General features: G+C 47.4%; 1 protein-coding gene across 2 annotated transcripts in view; it reads left to right on the top strand.

Annotated features, from left to right (window-relative positions):
* ANAPC5 (anaphase promoting complex subunit 5) overlaps positions 1 to 23,908 on the top strand; it is a 272,988-nt gene that overhangs the window by 108,886 nt on the left and 140,194 nt on the right. For both annotated transcript variants that reach the window (XM_063964426.1, XM_063964425.1), the window contains exons 2-3: positions 4,533 to 4,612; positions 4,716 to 4,825. In XM_063964426.1, coding sequence (XP_063820496.1) covers positions 4,542 to 4,612; positions 4,716 to 4,825 — 181 coding nt within the window. In that variant the 5' untranslated portion in view covers positions 4,533 to 4,541. The remainder of the gene's footprint in view (positions 1 to 4,532; positions 4,613 to 4,715; positions 4,826 to 23,908) is intronic.

Genomic DNA, 23,908 nt, shown 5'->3' with positions numbered 1-23,908 from the left:
TTTTGCCCATTAGCTAACATTTGCTGCTGTGATCAGATCTGAATTAGGCCCATAATAGCTTCAATACACACCCATTACTATAGAGGGCCAGCAGGTGGCGTGTGCCACAATCGAATCTGCCCCATCTTTCATTTTATCCGGAAAAATTGGAACTCCCTGAAAGCAGTGCTAATTGCTAAAAACTAAGCTATAAGTATGCCAAGCTTGGCAGGGATAAATAAACGTATTTGTTTCACTTTAATAAAACAAATTAAAATAAAAAGCATATATAACTTAAAAAATATACAAATATTGGATGAATTCTCAATAGGTAATATAAAAAAAATATATCTTCTGAACGTGAATGAACTTGCTTATATTTATTAGAATGGTATTTAATGGTTTAGGAGTTGAGAAACGATTGAACAGGTCTGGCCAACCTGTGTGTTTCCATCTGTTGTGAACTACAGCCATGGGCAAAAGTTTTGAGAATGACACAAGTACAGTATTGGTTTTCACAAGCATTTCATAAGTGTCAAAGGCTTTTATTGCATTAAGTTTATACAAAGAGTTAGTATTTGCAGTGTTGACTTTTTCAAGACCTTTGCAGTTCACCCTGGCATGCTGTCAATCAACTTCTGGGTCATACTGACTGATGGCTGCCCATTCTTGCCTAATCAATTCTTGGAGTTTGTCAGAATTTGTGGGTTTTTGTTTGTCCACCTGCCTCTTGACCCAAAATTTTGATGTTTTGTTCCCCAAGACACTTGGTTATCACTTTTTCCTTATGGCAAGGTGCTCCATCGTGCTGGAAAAGGCATTGTTCGTCACCAACCTGTTCTTGGATGGTTGGGAGAAGTTGCTCTTGGAGGATGTTTTGGTACCATTCTTTATTCATGGCTGTGTTCTTAGGCAAAATTGTGAGTGAGCCCACTCCCTAGGCTGAGAAGCAACCCTACACGTGAATAGTCTCAGGATGCTTTACTATTTTCATGACACAGGATTGGTGGTAGCACTCTCCTTTCTTTCTTTCTCCGGACAAGCCTTTTCCTAGATGCCCGGCCTAAACAATCTGAAAGGGGATTCATCAGAGAAATTACTTTACCCCAGTCCTCAGCAGTCCAATCCCTGTACCTTTTGCAGAATATCAGTCTGTACCTGATGTTTTTCCAGGAGAGATGTGGCTTCTTTGCTGTCCTTCTTGCCACCCGGCCATCCTCAAATCTTTGCCTCACTGTACGTGCAAATGCGCTCCTGTTGCCATTCCTGAGCAAGCTCTGCACCTGTGGTGCCCTGATCCCGCAGCTGAATCAACTTTAGGAGACTGTCCTGGTTCTTGCTGGACGTACTTGTGAAGTAGGCTTCAGCCGCCCAACTATTGAGCCTCTCTCCTCGAAGTTCTTGATGATCTGGTAAATGGTTGATTTTAGGTGCAATCTTCCTAGCAGCGATATCCTTGTCTGTGAAGTCCTTTTTGTGCAAAGCAATGATGACTGCACGTGTTTCCTTGCAGGTAACCATGGTTAGCAGAGGAAGAACAATGATTTCAAACACCATCCTCCTTTTTAAAGCTTCCAGTTTGTTGTTTTAATCTAACTCAATCAGCATGACAGAGTGAATCTCCAGCCTTGTCCTCGTCAACACTCTCACCTGTGTTAACAAGAGATTCACTGACATGTCAGCTGGTCTTTTTGTGGCAGGGCTGAAATGCAGTGGAAATGTTGCTTTTGGGATTAAGTTAATTGTCATGGCAAAGAGGGACTTTGCAATTCATCTGATGGGGGGCCTAATTCAGATCTGATCGCAGCAGCAAATTTGTTAACTGTTTGGCAAAACCATGTGCACTGCAGGGGGGGCAGTTATAACATGTGCAGAGAGAGTTAGATTTGGGTGTGATGTGTTCAAACTGAAATATAAATTGCAGTGTAAAAATACAGCAGCCAGTATTTACCCTGCACAGAAACAAAATACACCACCCAAATCTAACTCCCTGCATATGTTATATCTGCACCCCCCCCCCCCCCCCCCCCCTACTGCAGTGCACATGGTTTTGCCCATTAGCTAACAAATTTGCTGCTGCGATCAGATCTGAATTAGGCCCTTCATGACATTCTGGAGTATGTGCAAATTGCCATCATAAAAACAGAGGCTGCAGACTTTGTGAAAATCAATATTTGTGTCATTCTCAAAAACTTTGGCCATAGCTGTACACATCCCAGCATGCCTGCCATAGTTTCAGCATTCCCTAATAGCAAAACTTTGGCAGGGCTTGCTGGGCCTTGTAGCTTCACAACAGCTGGAGAGCCACAGGTAGGCCAAGCCTAATCTAGGGCTATGATAAAATGGGTGTGGTTCATCAAATCGACAGTGTCTAGGTCGACAATGTTTAGGTCGACCACTATAGGTCGACATGGATGGAAGGTCGACAGGGTTTCTAGGTCGACATGTGCTAGGTCGACAGGTCTAAAGGTCGACATGAGGATTTTTTTATTTTTTTTTGGTGTCGTTTTCTTCGTAGAGTGACCGGGATCCCAAATTAGTGCTCGCTTTGCTCGCCATGCTTCGGGCATGGTGCCTTCGCTCCGCTACCGCTTCGCTCGGCACACTTTACCGTTCCAATCGTAGTCCACGTGGATCGTTAAGTATGAAAAAATTCAAAAAAAGAGAAAAAATGTGAAAAACTCATGTCGACCTTTAGACCTGTCGACCTAGAAACCCTGTCGACCTTCCATCCATGTCGACCTAGTGATTGTCGACCTATAGTGGTCGACCTAAACATTGTCAACCTAGACACTGTCGATCTTCAGACCGGATCCCGATAAAATACAGTGACACAAGAATACAAATGATCAGTAAGGAAGCCTCAGTTGCACGTTACTTAGCTCTGTGCTTCTTCTGTGATCATTGGGAGTTACTCAACATATCTAAGCATGTTTAGCAGGTGCCATTATCGTTTTTTTATGTTAATTAGTACTCTGGCATTATTTACTCTTTAAACTATATTTACTTGTATGTTTTACTGTTTTTTTTTTTTTGTTTTTTTTAGCCGCAGAGATTACATTTCTTCTCGCAGCCTCCTGAGGTGTGAAAAGAAATGTGCGCTAAGTCGGCACTTTGGATGCCCAAAGCAGGACTTTAGATACATTTAGCCATTTTTTACGTGGCTAAAGCCTTTCTGTTTGGGCCGGACATGTGAGATGTGCATGTGCACCCAATCTTCAATTGGATTGTGACAATTGTTTGAGTGTCTAAACCAGGGGTGGGGATCCTCCGACCCGCAAAGCCGTTTGTTCTGGCCCACCCGCTAGTTTGGCAGCGAGACACGCTGCCGCTCAGTCCAGCGGCGGCGTGTCTCAGCTGTTAGGGCAGGGAGGAGAGCACAGCTACTATGTCCATCACCGCAGAAAGGATCTCAAACCAGCCACCGGTTCGTGAGCCAATCAGAGCTCACGGACCGGCAGAGGCGGCTCCTGATTGGCTGCCGGCCTGCGAGCTCTGATTGGCTCACGAACCGGCGGCTGGTTTGAGATCCTTCCTGCGGCTGACGGACATAGGGCAGGGAGGAGAGCTATGTACTATGTCTGATTGGCTCACGAACTGGCGGCTGGTTTGAGGTCCTACACGCCGCTGCAGCCTGACATAGCCGCGCTCTCCTCCCTGCCATGACCCGACAGCTGAGACATGCCTCCAGATGGACCTGCAGCAGTGGTGAGCGATCTGGCACTCTGGGGGAACTTGTATATCATCTGGCACTCTGGGGGCACTTGTATATCATCTGATACTCTGGGGGCACTTGTAGATCATCTGGCACTCTGGGGGCACTTGTATACCTGGCACTGCGGGGGCATTTGTATACCTGGCACTGCGGGGGCAACTGTGGATCTGGCACTGTGGGGGCATTTGAGGATCTGGCACTGCACTATTGGGGGCATATATGTATCACGTCCCATTTTAATTGGCCACACCCATTTATTTTGGCACGCGCGCACAGTACCTCTAGGGGGCAGACCTACTGGGGGGGGGGGGCAGGGTAATTTTTTAAGTTGAGAATTTTTTGTATGGCCCCCGAAGGATTTTATAAATATCCAAATGGCCCTTGGTAGAAAAAAGGTTCCCCCACCCCTGGTCTAAACAGTCCCATTTTTAGATGGTAAAATTGGACGCCCAAAACAATTGAATCGGCCCCTTATAGTCCTAACGTTAGCAATTAATGCTACTGTAGTCTATTTATTTATTTATTTATTTATTTTACTAAGGCAAAAAAGAATCAGATTTCTAGTAGTAACCAATGTTCTACACATCTTTCACTTTCTTCCATCTACCTGTAGGACAGTACATAATTTACTCCATTGTTTTCCCACGTGTTGCCTAATTGCTGCCTTGCCTGTCAGAATTTTTACAAAATGAATTGCTAAGAGCTACAGAAGACTGGTGTGTGGCAGGTTTTCTAAAAGTAATGATTATCTATTTAAAATATCATATTTTCTTTATACTTGCACCATAAGCTCTTATTATGTACATTCTTTGTAATACTAATCTCTCTCTCATACTAGGGTCCTGATATGTCACTTTCAAAACTGATCAAGATTGTTGAAGAATGCTGTCCAAATGTGGCAAGCTCATTGCTGATCCGGTACGTTGTCACAATGTGACCTTGAAACTATGGTCTATTATTAAAATGTGTGCAATATTGTGGTTGACATAAATAGAGTTTATGAGTAATATTTTGTTTGCAGGATAAAGCTGATGGCTGAAGGAGAGCTAAAAGACATGGAGCAGTTCTTTGATGATCTTTCAGATTCATTCTCTGGGACAGAGCCTGATGTGCACAAAACAAGTGTTGTTGGTAGGTGCAGAAGGGAATATATGATGGTGCTGGACATTCACCTAACATAAATTATATAGCCATTAACACATTACCAAAGAAAATATATGATTCTATAGTTATTTGGAGGGATTTGATTTAAAATCAAACAAAAGCTTTTCCCTTGGGAAGGGTATTCAGAATTGAATAATAGGGTAGCTGTAGCTTATAGTCCAAAATACTGTAGAACATTTAGTATGAACAATTCTCATGCTGAAACTACACTACTATTTTTGATAACTCCAAATGCTCTCATATAATGAAATATTGATAGGTATTATAATTTGGTGTTACTGAGTTTGGTGTTACTGCAGCAAAGATGTATGAGGACATATCTGTATATAGTGATTAACTGACCTTCTGTACAGCACCTGTTACCATGGAAACTTAATGTGTCTGCTCTGATTATTTCCATGGTTACATATGTTGCTGAGGAAGAACATTTTATATATATATATATATATATATATATATATATATATATATATATATATATATATATATATATATATATATATATATATATATATATATATATATATATATTTTGCACGGCACTCCAGGGATTCATTTCTAACAGCTTTTAATGACTGTCTACATCAACATGTTTCAAGGCCTCAGCCCCTTTGTCAGGATACACCAATACTCACAAGACAGACACACATAGAACATTTATATAAATACAGGTATATAAATGTTCTATGTGTGTTTGTCTTGTGAGTATTGGTGTATCCTGACAAAGGGGCTGAGGCCTTGAAACATGTTGATGTAGACACCGTCATTAAAAGCTGTTAGAAACGAATCCCTGGAGTGCCGTGCTTGTTGTGGAAGTAGATGGATGTTTTTGCACTGGACACCGGGATCAGCTGGGTTTAAGCAAGGAGTGCCGGCTGAATTGGAATGCTATATTATAATATTATATATATCTCAATAAAATAAAGGGAACACTAAAATAACACATCCTAGATCTGAATGACTGAAATATTCTTATTAAATACTTTGTTCTTTACATAGTTGAATGTGCTGACAACAAAATCACACAAAAATTATCATTGGAAATCAAATTTATTAACCCATGGAGGTCTGGATTTGGAGTCATACTCAAAATTAAAGTGGAAAAACACACTACAGTCTGATCCAACTTTGATGTAATGTTCTTAAAACAAGTCAAAATGAGGCTCAGTAGTGTGTGTGGCCTCCACGTGCCTGTATGACCTCCCTACAATGCCTGGGCATGCTCCTGATGAGGTGGCGGATGGTCTCCTGAGGGATCTCCTCCCAGACCTGGACTAAAGCATCCGCCAACTCCTGGACAGTCTGTGGTGCAACAGTGGACAGTCTGTTGGTGGATGGAGCGAGACATGATGTCCCAGATGTGCTCAATTGGATTCAGGTCTGGGGAACGGGCGGGCCAGTCCATAGCATCAATGCCTTCGTCTTGCAGGAACTGCTGACACACTCCAGCCACATGAGGTCTAGCATTGTCTTGCATTAGGAGGAACCAAGGGCCAACCGCACCAGCATATGGTCTCCTAAGGGGTCTGAGGATCTCATCTCGGTACCTAATGGCAGTCAGGCTACCTCTGGCGAGCACATGGAGGGCTGTGCGGCCCCCCAAAGAAATGCCACCCCACATTATTACTGACCCACTGCCATACCGGTCATGCTGGAGGATGTTGCAGGCAGCAGAACGTTCTCCTTGGCGTCTCCAGACTCTGTCACGTCTGTCACATGTGCTCAGTGAGAACCTGCTTTCATCTGTGAAGAGCACAGGGCGCCAGTGGCGAATTTGCCAATCTTGGTGTTCTCTGGCAAATGCCAAGCGTCCTGCACGGTGTTGGGCTGTAAGCACAACCCCCACCTTTGGACGTCAGGCCCTCATACCACCCTCATGGAGTCTGTTTCTGATCGTTTGAGTAGGCACATGCACATTTGTGGCTTGCTGGAGGTCATTTTGCAGGGCTCTGGCAGTGCTCCTCCTGTTCCTCCTTGCACAAAGGCGAAGGTAGCGGTCCTGCTGCTGGGTTGTTGCCCTCGTACGGCCTCCTCCACGTCTCCTGATGTACTGGCCTGTCTCCTGGTAGCGCCTCCATGCTCTGGACACTACGCTGACAGACACAGCAAACCTTCTTGCCACAGCTCGCATTGATGTGCCATCCTGGATGAGCTGCACTACCTGAGCCACTGGTGTGCGTTGTAGACTCCCGTCTCATGCTACCACTAGAGTGAAAGCACCGCCAGCTTTCAAAAGTGACCAAAACATCAGCCAGAAAGTATAGGAGCTGAGAAGTGGTCTGTGGTCACCACCTGCAGAACAAACCCTTTATTGGGGGTGTCTTGCTAATTGCCTATAATTTCCACCTGTTGTCTATTCCATTTGCACAACAGCATGTGAAATTGATTGTCAATCAGTGTTGCTTCCTAAGTGGACAGTTTGATTTCACAGAAGTTTAATTTTATTATTTTTCTCTGAATCAACAAAATGATGCAAGATCAAAACTCAGTGGAGTTTTGATCTTAAGTTACAGAGCAGCTGTAGCCTACATACAATGTAAACATTTAAATAATTTTTTCTCTATCGTCCTAGTGGATGCTGGGGTTCCTGAAAGGACCATGGGGAATAGCGGCTCCGCAGGAGACAGGGCACAAAAAGTAAAGCTTTAGGATCAGGTGGTGTGCACTGGCTCCTCCCCCTATGACCCTCCTCCAAGCCAGTTAGATTTTTGTGCCCGGCCGAGAAGGGTGCAATCTAGGTGGCTCTCCTAAAGAGCTGCTTAGGAAAGTTTAGCTTAGGTTTTTTATTTTACAGTGAGTCCTGCTGGCAACAGGATCACTGCAACGAGGGACTTAGGGGAGAAGAAGTGAACTCACCTGCGTGCAGGATGGATTGGCTTCTTGGCTACTGGACATCAGCTCCAGAGGGACGATCACAGGTACAGCCTGGATGGTCACCGGAGCCTTGCCGCCGGCCCCCTTGCAGATGCTGAAGTAAGAAGAGGTCCAGAATCGGCGGCAGAAGACTCCTCAGTCTTCTAAAGGTAGCGCACAGCACTGCAGCTGTGCGCCATTTTCCTCTCAGCACACTTCACACGGCAGTCACTGAGGGTGCAGGGCGCTGGGAGGGGGGCGCCCTGGGAGGCAAATGAATACCTAATTTGGCTAAAAATACCTCACATATAGCCTCCGGAGGCTATATGGAGATATTTAACCCCTGCCAGAATCCGTTAAGAGCGGGAGACGAGGCCGCCGAAAAAGGGGCGGGGCCTATCTCCTCAGCACACAGCGCCATTTTCCCTCACAGAAAGGCTGGAGGGAAGGCTCCCAGGCTCTCCCCTGCACTGCACTACAGAAACAGGGTTAAAACAGAGAGGGGGGGCACTAATTTGGCGATATGCTTATATATATATAAGATGCTATAAGGGAAAACACTTATATAAGGTTGTCCCTATATAATTATAGCGTTTTGGTGTGTGCTGGCAAACTCTCCCTCTGTCTCTCCAAAGGGCTAGTGGGTCCTGTCCTCTATCAGAGCATTCCCTGTGTGTGTGCTGTGTGTCGGTACGTGTGTGTCGACAGGTAGGAGGACGATGTTGGTGAGGAGGCGGAGCAATTGCCTGTAATGGTGATGTCACTCTCTAGGGAGTCGACACCGGAATGGATGGCTTATTTAGGAAATTACGTGATAATGTCAACACGCTGCAAGGTCGGTTGACGACATGAGACGGCCGACAAACAATTAGTACGGTCCAGACGTCTCAAAAACACCGTCAAGGGTTTTAAAACGCCCGTTTACTTTAGTCGGTCGACACAGACACAGACAGGGACACTGAATCCAGTGTCGACGGTGAATAAACAAACGTATTCCTTATTAGGGCCACACGTTAAAGGCAATGAAGGAGGTGTTACGTATTTCTGATACTACAAGTACCACAAAAGAGGGTATTATGTGGGATGTGAAAAAACTACCATAGTTTTTCCTGAATCAGATAAATTAAATAAAGTGTGTGATGATGCGTGGGTTCCCCCCGATAGAAAATTATGGGCGGTATACCCTTTCCCGCCAGAAGTTAGGGCGCGTTGGGAAACACCCTTTAAGGTGGATAAGGCGCTCACACGCTTATCAAAACAAGTGGCGGTACCGTCTATAGATAGGGCCGTCCTCAAGGACCAGCTGACAAGGCTGGAAAATATAATAAAAAGTATATACACACATACTGGTGTTATACTGCGGCCAGCGATCGCCTCAGCCTGGATGTGCAGAGCTAGGGTGGCTTGGTCGGATTCCCTGACTAAAAATATTGATACCCTTGACAGGGACAGTATTTTATTGACTATAGAGCATTTCTATATATGCGAGATGCACAGAGGGATATTTGCACTCTGGCATCATGAATAAACGCGATGTCCATAACTGCCAGAAGATGTTATGGACACGACAGTGGTCAGGTGATGCAGATTCCAAACGGCACAGTATGGCCGTATACAGGAAGAGGACTTGTTTGGGGTCGGTCCATCGGACCTGGTGGTCACGGCAACTGCTGGAAAATCCACCGTTTTTTACCCTAAGTCACATCTCTGCAGAAAAAGACACCGTCTTTTCAGCCTCAGTCCTCTCGTCCCTATAAGATCATATCTGCCCAGGGATAGAGGAAAGGGAAGAAGACTGCAGCAGGCAGCCCATTCCCAGGAACAGAAGCGTTCCACCGCGTCTGACAAGTTCTCAGCATGGCGCTGAGACCGTACAGGACCCCTGGATCCTACAAGTAGTATCCCGGGGGTACAGATGGGAATGTCGAGACGTTTCCCCTTCGCAGGCTCCTGAAGTCTGCTTTACCAAGTCTCCCTCCGACAAGGAGGTAGTATGGGAAAAAATTCACAAGCTGTATTCCCAGCAGGTGATAATTAAATTACCCCTCCTACTACAGAAAAGGGGTATTATTCCACACTATATTGTGGTACTGAAACCAGAAGGCTAGGTGAGACTTATTCTAAAAAATTTTTTTTGAACACTTACAAAGGTTCAAATTAAGATGAAGTCACTCAGAGCAGTGATAACGAACCAGGAATAAGGGGACTATATAGTGTCCCGGGACATCAGGGATGCTTACCTCTATGTCCCAAAATTTGCCCTTCTCACTAAGGGTACCTCAGGTTCGTGGTGCAGAACTGTCACTATCAGTTTCAGACGCTGCCGTTTGGATTGTCCACGGCACCCTGGGGTCTTTACCAAGGTAATGGCCGAATTGATGATTCTTCTTCGAAGAAAAGGCGTCTTAATTATCCCTTACTTGGACGATCTCCTGATAGGGGCATAGTCCAGGGAACAGTTGGAGGTCGGAGTAGCACTATCTCGGATACTGCTACAATCAGCACGGGTGGATTCTAAATATTCCAAAATCGCAGCTGATCCCGACGACACGTCTGCTGTGCCTAGGGATGATTCTGGACACAGTCCAGAAAAAGGGGTTTCTCCCGGAAGAGAAAGCCAGGGAGTTATCCGAGCAAGTCAGGAACCTCCTAAAAACAGTGCATCATTGCACAAGGGTCCTGGTAAAAATGGTGGCTTCCTACGAAGCAATTCCATTCGGCAGATTTCACGTAAGAACTTTTCAGTGGGATCTGCTGGACAAATGGTCCGGATCGCATCTTCAGATGCATCAGCGGATAACCCAATATCCAAGGACAAGGGTGTCTCTCCTGTGGTGGTTATAGAGTGCTCATCTTCTAGAGGGCAGCAGATTCGGCATTCAGGATTGGATGCTGGTAACCACGGAGCCCAGCCTGAGAGGCTGGGGAGCAGTCACACAAGGAAAAAATTTCCAGGGAGTGTGATCAAGTATGGAGACTTTTCTCCACATAAATATACTGGAGCTAAGGGTAAATTTATAATGCTCTAAGCTTAGCAAGACCTCTGCTTCAAGGTCAGCCGGTATTGATCCAGTGGGAAAAACATCACGGCAGTCGCCCACGTAAACAGACAGGGCGACACAAGAAGCAGGAGGGCAATGGCAGAAACTGCAAGGACTTTTCGCTGGGCGGAAAATCATGTGATAACACTGTCAGCAGTTTTTCATCCCGGGAATGGAAACTGGGAAGCAGACTTCCTCAGCACGACCTCCACCCGGGAGAGTGGAAACTTCATTGAGAAGTTTTTTCCACATGATTGTAAACCGTTGGGAAATACCAAAGGTGGACATGATGGCGTCCCGTCTGAACAAAAAACGGGACAGGTATTGCGCCAGGTCAAGAGACCCTCAGGCAATAGATGTGGACGTTCTGGTAACACCGTGGGTGTACCAGTCGGTGTATGTGTTCCCTCCTCTGCTTCTCATACCTAAGGTGCTGAGAATTATAAGACGTAGAGGAGTAAGAACTATACTCATGGCTCCGGATTGGCCAAGAAGGACTTGGTACCCGGAACTTCAAGAGATGCTTACAGAGGTCTTATGGCCTCTGCCGCTAAGAAGGGACTTGCTTCAGCAAGTACCATGTCTGTTCCAAGACTTACCGCAGCTGCGTTTGTCGGCATGGCGATGGAAAGCCGGATCCTAAGGGAAAAAAGGCATTCCGGAAGAGGTCATTCCTACCCTGGTCAAAGCCAGAAAGGAGGTGACCGCACAACATTATCACCACGTGTGGCGAAAATATGTTGCGTGGTGTGAGGCCAGGAAGGCCCACAAAGAAATTTCAACTCGGTCGTTTCCTGCATTTCCTGAAAACAGGAGTGTCTATGGGCCTCAAATTGGGGTCCATTAAGGTTCAAATTCGGCCCTGTAAATTTTCTTCCAGAAAGAATTGGCTTCAGTTCCTGAAGTCCAGAAGTTTGTCAAGGGAGTATTGCATATACAAACCCCTTTTTTGTGCCTCCAGTGGCACTGTGGGATCTCAACGTAGTTCTGGGATTCCTCAAATCACATTGGTTTAAAACCAGTCAAATATGTGGATTTGAAGCATCTCACATAAAAAGTGACCATGCTCTTGGCCCTGGCCTGGACCAGGCGAGTGTCAAATTGGTGGTTTTTTCTCAAAAAAGCCCATATCTGTTTGTCCATTCGGACAGGGCAGAGCTGCGGACTCGTCCCCAGTTCTCTCCCTAAGGTGGTGTCAGTGTTTCACCTGAACCAGCTTATTGTGGTGCCTTGCACCTACTAGGGACTTGGAGGACTCCAAGTTGCTAGGAGTTGTCAGGGCCCTGAAAATATATGTTCCAGGACAGCTGGAGTCAGAAAATCTGACTCGCTGTTTATACTGTATGCACCCAACAAGTTGGGTGCGCCTGCTTCTAAGCAGGCGATTGCTCGTTGGATTTGTAACACAATTCAACTTGCACATTCTGAGGCAGGCCTGCCACAGTCTAAATCGGTTAAGGCCCATTCCACAAGGAAGGTGGGCTCATCTTGGGCGGCTGCCCGAGAGGTCTCGGCATTACAACTCTGCCGAGCAGCTACGTGGTCAGGGGAGAACACGTTTGTAAAATTCTACAAATTTGATATCCTGGCAAAAGAGGACCTGGAGTTCTCTCATTCGGTGCTGCAGAGTCATCCGCACTCTCCCGCCCGTTTGGGAGCTTTGGTATAATCCCCATGGTCCTTTCAGGAACCCCAGCATCCACTAGGACGATAGAGAAAATAAGAATTTACTTACCGATAATTCTATTTCTCGGAGTCCGTAGTGGATGCTGGGCGCCCATCCCAAGTGCGGATTATCTGCAATACTTGTACATAGTTACAAAAATCGGGTTATTATTGTTGTGAGCCATCTTTTCGGAGGCTCCGCTGTTATCATACTGTTAACTGGGTTTAGATCACAAGTTGTACGGTGTGATTGGTGTGGCTGGTATGAGTCTTACCCGGGATTCAAAATTCCTCCCTTATTGTGTACGCTCGTCCGGGCACAGTACCTAACTGGCTTGGAGGAGGGTCATAGGGGGAGGAGCCAGTGCACACCACCTGATCCTAAAGCTTTACTTTTTGTGCCCTGTCTCCTGCGGAGCCGCTATTCCCCATGGTCCTTTCAGGAACCCCAGCATCCACTACGGACTCCGAGAAATAGAATTATCGGTAAGTAAATTCTTATTTTCTGCGGTTTTGAGGCACAAATAATGGGTTGTGTGTAATTCCTTGGGCACTGGAGAACAACCTCTCCTCTCCATGTTCCCCTGGTCCTTGCTCCTTTTTCCTTCCAGCACATTGTATAGGTGGTAAGCACAGGGCTCTCCCTTATTGTTTCTTATTTACCATTTTTGCTAAAAGGGTGCAGGTCCAATTATGTGTCAGGGTGTTTGTGTAACAGATCCAGTGCAATTCCAACTTTGTATGTCCGCCTATTCTGTGCCCCTGTACTACTTGTGGTAATGGGCGGATTTCAAATGTCCCCCTCCCGTCCGCATGCACGCCCACCAGCAGCTATTTAAATGTTTTAGCCAACCGGCGCTATATCATCATTTCAGCTCGCTACCCCTGGTGGTGGCGAGCTGAAATGTGAGAAAAGTGACCAAAACGGGACTTTAAGCATTGCGCCCAATAGTTTAGTCTGGTTTATATGCGGAAAAACTGGCGAGAATTGAATATTGCCCCACAATCTCTCGTCACTTTAGACAGGAGATCGAGCGCGATATAATAATTGAATATCGCCCTAAATGTCTAGGAAGACCAATATCTTTAAACAAGGATTACATATTTAGTCATATCCAGTAATAGTGGCTAGTTTGTATTTCTGTAGGTTTTAGGTACAGTACCAATCCTTTTTACTGTTTCTCTGTCCCATCGTAATTTATGATACGCAGTGCTGCTCTGCAATTGTATCTAGGAGTTCTGCCTGCCATGAATGTTGTATTTTTAAACTGAAGCCAGACCACAATGGGAAAGTTTCCTTTTTCTCACTGCAGGTAAAACATTTCCCATATCCAGGGCTTGGTTGGCTTCTATGCTGTATCTCCTCTTGAACTTTGCATTCTGCAGCCTGTCTTTTTCCTCCGTTCAGGTATCATCTTCTCCTTGCACAGCCCTTGTGCAAACAATGTGTGTGTACCTCTCTGTTTGTTCTTATTCTATCTGCATAGATACTACTGTTTCTGGTTACAATAGAGTGAACACCAGTTTGTCAATTGGCATTCACAGAATTATATCACTTTCTACATTGCCCCACGTATTGGTATTTCTCTTAAGTCCTAGAGGATGCTGTGGTCCACATTAGTACCATGGGGTATAGACTGGTCCACCAGGAGCCTTTGGCACCTTAAGAGTTTGAGAGTGTGGGCTGGCTCCTCCCTCTATGCCCCTCCCACCAGACTCAGTTTAGAAAATGTGCTCGGAGGAGCCGGTCACAGCTAGGGGAGCTCTCCAGAGTTTCTCTCGTAATGTTTATTTTTAACGTTTATAATCTTACAGGGAGGCTGCTGGCAACAGCCTCCCTGCTTCGTGGATCTCCACGGCTACGGCTGGTAAGTCACCCTTTCTTCCCTCAGCTACACCTGCTCCGAAGAAACCCTTTTCTTCAGTTACATCACAACCCTTTCGGTCTAACAAGCCCAGAAAGGCCAAGCCGTCCAACACCTTCTTTTGGGGAGGTCGGCCCAAGTTCAAGAAACCTGCGGCTGCAGGTTCCCAAGAACAGAAAACTGTTTCAGGTACACCAAAGTCCTCCGCATGACGGTGGATGACACACCCCGGAGGTGGGGCCGGTGGGAGCGAGATTCAGGCATTTCAGTCACGTCTGGGTGTCATCCGGCCTGGACCCCTGGGTGCAAGATATTGTGTCTCAGGGGTACAGGCTGGAATTTCAAAATCTCCCTCCTCACCAATTTTTCAAATCAGGCGGACAGGACTGACCTGCAAGAAGCCGTCCAGAAGTTGGTGGAGGCACAGGTTATTGTGCCAGTACCATCTCATATGCAAAACAAAGGTTACTATTCAAACCTTATCGTGATACCGAAACCGAATGGTTCGGCCAGGCCCATTCTGAACTTAAAATCACTAAACCCCTTTCTGAGGGAGTTCAAGTTCAAAATGGAGTCTCTGAGGGCAGTGATATCAGCTCTGGAGGAGGGGGAATTCTTGCTATCCCTGGATATCAAGGATGCGTACCTCCACATTCCGATTTGGCTGCCACATCAAGCTGCAGGTTCCCAGGAACAGAAACCTGCTTCAGGTACACCAAAGTCCTCCGCATGACAGTGGACTGCACACCCCGGAGGTGGGGTCGGTGGGAGCGAGACTCAGACTTTTCAGTCCGGCCTGGGCCCCTGGGTGGACCCCTGGGTGCAAGATATTGTGCCTCAGGGGGTACAGGTTGGAATTTCAAAATCTCCCTCCTCACCGATTTTTCAGATCAGGCTGGTCAGCTCTGCTGGCAGACAGGACTGTCCTGCAAGAAGCCGTCCAGAAGTTGGGGGAGGCACAAGTTATTGTGCCTGTACCTCCTCATATGCAAAAAACGGTTACTATTCGAACCTTTTCGTGGTACCGAAACCGGATGGTTCGGTCAGGCCCATTCTGAACTTAAAATCACTAAACTCCTTTCTGAGGGAGTTCAAGTTCAAAATGGTGTCTCTAAGGGCAGTGATATCGGGTCTGGAGGAGGGGGAATTCCTAGTATCCCTGGATATCAAAGATGCGTACCTCCACATTCTGATTTGGCTGCCGCATCAAGCTTATCTTCGATTCACCTTGTTGGACTGTCACTTTCAGTTCCAGGCCCTCCCATTCGGTCTCTTCACAGCACCGAGGGTATTCACCAAGGTGATGGCGGAAATGATGATTCTCCTCCGCAGACGGGGTGAACATAATTCTGTACCAGGACGATCTGCTGATGAAGGAATTGTCCAAGGAGAAGCTGTTACGGTCCATAACACTCACGACCCAGCTTCTCAGGGAGCATGGTTGGATCCTGAATCTTCCAAAACCACAATTGGAACCAACCAGGAGGTTGTCCTTTCTGGGAATGATCCTCGACACGGAGGTGCAGAGGGTGTTTCTCACAGAGGAAAAAACGTTGGTGATTCAAACGATGGTCCAGGATGTCCTGAAGCCAGCCCGGGTGTCAGTTCATCAGTGCATTCACCTTCTGGGGAAGATGCTGGCCTCTTATGAGGCTCTGCAGTATGGGAGGCTTCACGCTCGGGCTTTCCAACTGGATCTCCTGGACAAGTGGTCGGGATCCCATCTACACATGCACCAGAGAATACGTCTGTCACCAAAGGCCAGGATTTCACTCCTCCGGTGGCTGCAATTACCTCACCTTCTGGAGGGCTGCAGGTTCTGGATTCAGGACTGGATCCTTCTAACTACGGATGCAAGTCTCCGAGGCTGGGGCGCAGTCACTCAAGGGGAAATCTTCCAAGGAAGGTGGTCAAGTCTGGAAGCCGGCCTGCCGATAAACATTCTGGAACTAAGAGCCGTCTACAATGGTCTTCTCCAAGCGGCCCATCTTCTGAGAAATCGTGCCATTCAAGTGCAGTCGGACAATGTGACAACGGTTGCTTACATAAACCGACAGGGCGGAACGAAAAGCAGAGCTGCAATGGCAGAGGTAACAAGAATTTTCCTCTGGACAGAAAAGCACGCGTTTGCGCTGTCGGCAATCTTCATTCCGGGAGTAGACAACTGGGAAGCGGACTTTCTCAGCAAAACACGATCTCCATCCAGGGGAGTGGGGTCTCCATCCGGATGTGTTCAATGAGGTAACAGATCTTTGGGGTGTACCCCAGATTGACATGATGGCCTCTCGTCTCAACAAGAAGCTTCGGCTGTATTGTTCCAGGTCGAGGGACCCGCAAACAGTGGCGGTGGACGCCCTAGTGACTCCGTGGGTGTTCCAGTCGGTGTACGTGTTTCCTCCACTTCCACTCATCTCGAGTTCTAAAGCTCATAAGGAGAACAAGAGTTCAAGCGATCCTCATTGCTTCAGACTGGCCAAGAAGGGCTTGGTACGCGGGTCGTCTGGGTCTACTGCAAGAAGAGCAGAGGCCTCTTCCTCTTCGGGAGGACCTGCTGCAGCAGGGGCCATTCGCCTATCAAGACTTACCGCGGCTACGTTTGACAGCATGGAGGTTGAACGCCTGATACTAGCTCGGAAAGGCATTCCGAACAAGGTTATTCCTACCCTGATACAGGCTGGGAAAGGAGTAACGTCTAAACATTACCATCGAATTTGGAAAATATGTATCTTGGTGTGAGTCCAAGAAATTTCCTGCGGTGGAGTTTCAGCTGGGATGGTTTCTCCTATTCCTACAAGCTGGTGTGAATATGGGCCTGAGGTTGGGATCTGTGAAGGTCCAGATTTCGTCCCTATCCATTTTCCAACAAAAACAATTGGCTGCCCTCCCTGAGGTTCAGACCTTTTTGAAGGGAGTTCTGCACATCCAACCTCCCTTTGTACCGCCTTGGGACCTTAACGTGGTGTTGCAGTTCCTCCAATCGGACTGGCTCGAGCCTCTACAGCAGGTTGAGGTCATATTTCTTACGTGGAAGGATGTCCCGTTGTTGGCTTTAGCTTCTGCTAGACGTGTGTCGGAGTTGGGGGCTTTGTCCTGTAAATGCCCATACTTGATCTTTCATGAAGATAGAGCTGAGCTCCGGACACGTCAGCAGTTTCTTCCGAAGGTTGTGTCGGCATTTCATATCAACCAACCTATTGTGGTGCCAGTGGCTACTGACTCCTCAATTTCATCAAAGTCCTTGGATGTTGTAAGGGCTCTGAAAATATATGTGAAGAGGACTGCTCGTCACAGGAAATCGAACTCTCTTTTTGTCCTGTATGATCTCAAGAAAATTGTGTGTCCTGCTTCTAAGCAGACAATCTCTCGCTTGATCAGGTTCACTATCCAGCATGCGTATTCTACGGTAGGCTTGCCGTGTCCTACGTCTGTCAAGGCCCACTCTACTCGTAAGGTGGGGTTTCCTGGGCGGACTTTGCCGTTCTGCAACTTGGTCTGGGTCGAACACGTTTGCAAAGTTCTACAAGTTCGATACTTTGGCCTCTGATCTGAAGTTCAATCAATCAGTTCTGCAGGAGCCTCCGCGCTCTCCCTCTCCGTTCTGGGAGTTTTGGTACATCCCCATGGTACTAATGTGGAACCCAGCATCCTCTGGGACGTAAGAGAAAATAGGATTTTGGTTACCTACCGGTAAATCCTTTTCTCGTAGTCCGTAGAGGATGCTGGGCGCCCGCCCAGCGCTTCGTTTTCCTGCAATTGTTATCTGGTTCAGTACAACTTTGTTTTTAGTTAAGTACTGCTTTGTTACTTGGTAAGTAATGTTTTCAGTGGTTGCTAAGTTTCAAGCTAAGTTAGCTTGATTTGCCTTGTATGTGTGAGCTGGTATGAATCTCGCCACTATCTGTGTAAAATCCTTCTCTCGAAGATGTCCGTCTCCTCGGGCACAGTTTCTAGACTGAGTCTGGTGGGCGGGGCATAGAGGAAGGAGCCAGCCCACGCTCTCAAACTGTTAAGGTTCCAATGGCTCCTGGTGGACCCGTCTATACCGCATGGTACTAATGTGGACCCCAGCATCCTCTACGGACTACGAGAAAAGGATTTACCGGTAGGTAACCAAAATCCTATTATTGTGATGCTTTAAACATTCATTGCACTATCCCTTAACAGCAAACAACTTTTGTGTGTGGGGACATCCTTGGATATTTATTAATGTCTTCCAAGGGTAAAGCATCCAAGGAGGTTGGGCACTCCTGTGTTGCTTAACTGTAGGACTTGTGCTGAAGTACTTTTTCCCTCAGGTTCAGAACCACGATGGTCTCTGTATCCAGTGTTTCATAGCTACGCAGAGAGAAAATCGGTGACTGGCATGGCCTTCCACGCTTTCACTGGTAATGTTGCAGTTAGTTAATCAACTTGCAACCACCAGGCCCCCTCCACCTACTATTCTACCTACAGGTACAGGCCTGATCGCCAGTGTTCTAACTGCTCAGTGTGATTTGCATCCTGCTGCTGCAGAACCACCATGGATGCAGTCCTTTACTCTGTCAGTGCAGAGTCTGGCACAAGGGTTAGCATCTCTCCAACAGATGCTAGACAAGGATCGCTCTTTCAAGAGCTACCAGATGGGACAGCTTTACGCCCCTGTCTGGTTACAACTCCAATTTGGAGGTTTCCTCTGTTAATGAGGATAATTTATCCATTACATTTGTTGTTGAGACCATCTCCATTCCGGGAGACATCCTACCACAGGTAGATTTTGAAGCCCTGATCAAGGCAGTTAGGTCTGTACGATCAAGGACTCTGAGCAGACATCTAAATCAGATGCCCCGGTATTTAAACGGCAGAAGAATGTGGCTGCTGAGTTCCATTCTTATGCTCAACTTGAGGACCTCCTAGCATGGACTCACCCTAACAGATACTTCAAAGTCTCTAAGTGCATTGCTACTTTTTATCCACTGCCGGCTGCAAATAGGGCTAAGTGGATCCTTCCTATCACTAACAAGGCTTTATATCACTAACCCGACCTTCCTTAAGTATCCGACGGATATGAAGCTGGAGAATTTCCTTAAGGTGATTTTCTGTAATGCGGGAGCTATTTCACGCACAGCCCTTGCATCTGCTTGTGTGACTAATGTCAAAAGGTGCTGGGTGGATTCCCTAGAAGATGGTCTACGTTCTGGCATCCACAGAATGGAATAGTTTTTTATGGTGAAACAAATCTGGGAAGCAAACTCCTATCTAGGCAAAGCAGCTAACCTCTAAGGTGCCAGCTTATGCTTTGGTAGCCAGGACAGCCCTCTGGCTTTGTATCTGGCACACTGACTCCAAGAAGTCCCTGGAAGCTCTCCCTTTTTCAGGGACGTTTCTTATTGACCCGGAGTTGTACAAGATTATGGCTACGGTAGCTGCTTTCCTGCCTTCTGCTGCAGCCCCCATGTCACAAACTGCTAAATTTGGTTCCTTTCATCCGCAGGGTAAGGCCAAGGGTTAGTCTTTCTCTAGGTTCCAGGGTTCTTCCACCAAAGGCTCAAAGTCAAGAGGAAAACAGACCTGGTCAACCAGACGTTCTGCTTCTAAGCCACCAGACAAGCCTGCTGCATGATGAGGCTAGCCTCCACCTGTGGTACATCAGCGTGGGAGGCCGGCTTCTGCTTTTGTCCAAGACATGGGTGGTGACCACGACAGAGGTGTGGTTTAGCAAGACTAGCCCAAACATTTCAGGACAGTACTATGGCCCAGTTTTTTTCTACAGGCCTTCCAGTAGAGCCAGGAAAAGCAGGAGCACTGCGGGAGTTCCATCTGCTCCTCTCTGGCCTCCAGGGTCATCATCCCAGCTCCCTCGTAGCAGAGAGGCATGGTCTTCTATGCCAACCTCTTTCTAGTCCTTTTGACCCATCCTCAACCGGAAGTCACTCTGCATGGAGTCTCTGTGCTCCATCATTCTGGCTCTTCATAGTTCAGGATTTACATGTTCCCATCAGAGTCCATCACCAGACATTGGCAAATGGCATTGCCTTTTGGACTTTTCACGGCTCCTTGTCTTTTTATAACCGACATGGCAGCACATATCTGGCACAAGGGGGTCAGAATTCTTCCATATCTGGATGACCTACTTTTCCTGGCTCAGTCCCCGGAGGTGCTAGAGGATCACATTCGTCTAACAATAGGACCTACTCTAGGCTCACGTGTGGATCATCAATTGGCAAAAGTCCACTTTCTCTGTCATTCACTAGGGGTCACTGGAGCTTACGCTGGGGTTATAGACTTGGTTGCTGGGAGCTAGGCACATAATAATTTAGAAAAGTGTGTAGCTCCTCCCCCTCTAGTACCCATCATCCCCCAGTTAGAAAAAGTGCTTCTAGGGAGTTAGTCACATTTTGAGCTTGCTCCAGATTTCTTTTAGGTATAGTTAGATATTTTTTTTTCTTTCCTTTTAGGTTTAAATTATTTACTATACTGCACCTCTACTGCACTTAACAGCAGAGCTACAGCATTGGCACTTTCACAGTGCAATACAGGTTACCACGGCTTTTAAGCTGGTGCTATACCTGCCTCACTACAAACGGCTGCGGCACCTCCTCAAGGGTGCTAACACTGTCTAGCTACAACCAGCTCGGCAGACTGTGAGTACTCGCCCGCCCTCCTACCCAGGTCACCGGCGACTAGCGCGGTTCGGAGCAGCCACGCGGTGTAGAGTTAGTGCACTGCGGCGAGCTGAGCAGGGACACGGCGGTTTGCAGGGAGGGGGCTGAATACCCGGGCTCCTGTGTGCAGCCGCGTCCCGGCGTTCTCCTACAGAGCACAGGCAGGGACGTGGCGGTGAGACAGGGAGCGGGCTGCGCGCGCCGGCTCCTGTGTACAGCCGCGCCCTGGCAGTAAGGGGGACCAGTCACGGAGGAAGGGAGGCAGCAGGAGAACAAGACGCTCAGCTACTCAACTCCTCTACACTAGCGGCGGTCAGCAGTAATGTTTCTAGAAATATTAAAAGAGCCAGAGGAAAACATCATAATGGGTTTCTCCTGCTCTTTCAGGCGACCATTACATAACTGAGGGGGGAGGAGCCATTATAGCAGCGCCGTGTTCTGCATCAGCAGAAGCCTAGCTGCAATGTCTTATAGCAATATAGGCACAATATATAATTTATTCTACACATTATTCCAGAGTATTGACAGCTGCGGTGATTGTCTACAAAGTCTCTAACAGCTGCAGGGAACAGGATTCTCCTACAACAACAGCTGAACTACACTTCCCAGTTTCCAAACAAAGTCGTGAGTACGCAGGGGTGTTAGGCTGGTTGTTGGAGACAGGGAATTCAGGGGTGGGAGTGCAATCCTCCTCCTCTACTGCCACGTTATTTTCTGGTCTTTTTTTCGGTAACATTCTCACACGTTTGCTGTGTGCATCTGGGATTCTGTATTCCTGTCTGAAAGTGTATCTTAGAACATGACGGGCAGGTCAAACACATAAGCTTCTCAGAAGCTCTTTTCCTGTACTCGGCATAATTCAAAATTTACCCTCACGAATCCACAGGGTAATTCTAATTTGTGCGAGTCCTGTTTTACACCAGACTTAAACAAACCTGATGAAGTTTCTGATGCTCCGCCGTGGGTCTCTGTTCTGGCTGGATCAGTGTCCGCTTTATCAGCGGAATTAGCAGAGACCCATAGGTCAGAACCGTCCTGGGCCAAAGACTTAGCTAAGTCCTATGGAGGGCCTCATTAATGCATTGGGGTCTTCTAGCAGACCTTCCCCTACTTCTTCTCTTAGACAGAAACGTCTGCTTCCTGCTATCCTCCAATCAGATGATTCTGACGGTGACCAACAACCTCACGAGGACGTGGAAGAAGATGAATGGGAGTAACTTTTAGACGAACCTCTACAGGACACGGACTCAGGTGCTCATGGAGTGGAATCCTTGATTTTGGCGGTTAAGAAGGCTCTTAATTTTCCTGAAGACCTTGTACCTGAACCCACAGAATTTAATTTGTTCAGTGAACAAAAGACTGATTTGGTTGTGTTTCCTTTTTCACAACAATTACACGACCATCTGGCTACGCATGGAAACAGCCTGACAAGCGTTTCCAGATTCCAGGAAATTTTTCTCACTACCCATTCCAAACATCCATGACGGGTAAGTAGGAAACTCCTCTATCAGTGGATGCGTCAGTGTCTCGACTGTCCTAAAAGACGACCCTCCCTGTACCGGGAGCGACTTCACGTAGGGACGCCTCGGATCGTAGGCTGGAGGCTACCCTAAAATCCAGCTACTTAGCCGCAGGTGTACAGCTCAGACCAGCACTGGTAAGTGCTTGGGTTAACACTGCCATTGTCAAGTGGGCAGAATAACTTGGAAACGGATTGGACTCTGAATCGCCAAGATTGGACTTGAAGGTCATCGCAGAACATATCCGTGAATCCGCGGCTTATTTAGCGACGGCCGCTAAGGATGTCCGTTTACCAGACTCTCTGCTTCTGCTATTTAAGCACGTCGAACTCTGTGGCTCTGCTCTAGGCATTCAGATACGGAGTCAAAGAAGTCAGCTGAAGCTTTCCCGTTCACAGGAGATATTTTGTTTGGACCAGAGTTAGATAAATGAATTTCCCAGGCAAATCCACTTTTCTCTGATGTCCTAGTGGATGCTGGGGACTCCGTAAGGACCATGGGGAATAGCGGGCTCCGCAGGAGACTGGGCACTCTAAAGAAAGATTTAGTACTACTAGTGTGCACTGGCTCCTCCCTCTATGCCCCTCCTCCAGACCTCAGTTAGAATCTGTGCCCGGACAGAGCTGGGTGCTCCTAGTGGGCTCTCCTGAGCTTGCTAGAAAAAGTATTTTGTCAGGTTTTTTTATTTTCAGAGAGCTTCTGCTGGCAACAGACTCTCTGCTACGAGGGACTGAGGGGAGAGAAGCAAACCTACTAACTGCGGCTAGGTTGCGCTTCTTAGGCTACTGGACACCATTAGCTCCAGAGGGATCGAACACAGGACCTGACCTTGTCGTCCGTTCCCGGAGCCGCGCCGCCGTCCCCCTCGCAGAGCCAGAAGACAGAAGCCGGCAGAAGCGGAGAAGACATCGAAATCGGCGGCAGAAGACTCCTGTCTTCACATGAGGTAGCGCACAGCACTGCAGCTGTGCGCCATTGCGCCCACACTAACCCACACATTCCGGTCACTGTAGGGTGCAGGGCGCAGGGGGGGGCGCCCTGGGCAGCAATTAGATACCTCCTGGCGAATGCTGCATATAAACAGTGGAAAACTGTTATATGTATGAGTCCCCGCCATTTATTTGACTAAAAATCGCGGGACAGAAGCCCGCCGCTGAGGGGGCGGGGCCTTCTTCCTCAGCACTCACCAGCGCCATTTTCCTTCCACAGCTCCGCTGAGAGGAAGCTCCCTAGGCTCTCCCCTGCAGAATCACGGTAGAAGGGTAAAAAAGAGAGGGGGCGCACATAAATTTAGGCGCATAAATCATAATACAGCAGCTACTGGGTAAACACTAAGTTACTGTGTAATCCCTGGGTTATATAGCGCTGGGGTGTGTGCTGGCAGACTCTCTTTCTGTCTCTCCAAAAGGCCTTGTGGGGGTCCTGTCCTCATTTAGAGCTTCCCCTGTGTGTGTGGTGTCGGTAC

This window comes from Pseudophryne corroboree, chromosome 1 (assembly GCF_028390025.1).
Source record: "Pseudophryne corroboree isolate aPseCor3 chromosome 1, aPseCor3.hap2, whole genome shotgun sequence".
Lineage (NCBI taxonomy): Eukaryota > Metazoa > Chordata > Amphibia > Anura > Myobatrachidae > Pseudophryne > Pseudophryne corroboree.
This window is presented reverse-complemented; position numbering and strand designations above follow the sequence as displayed.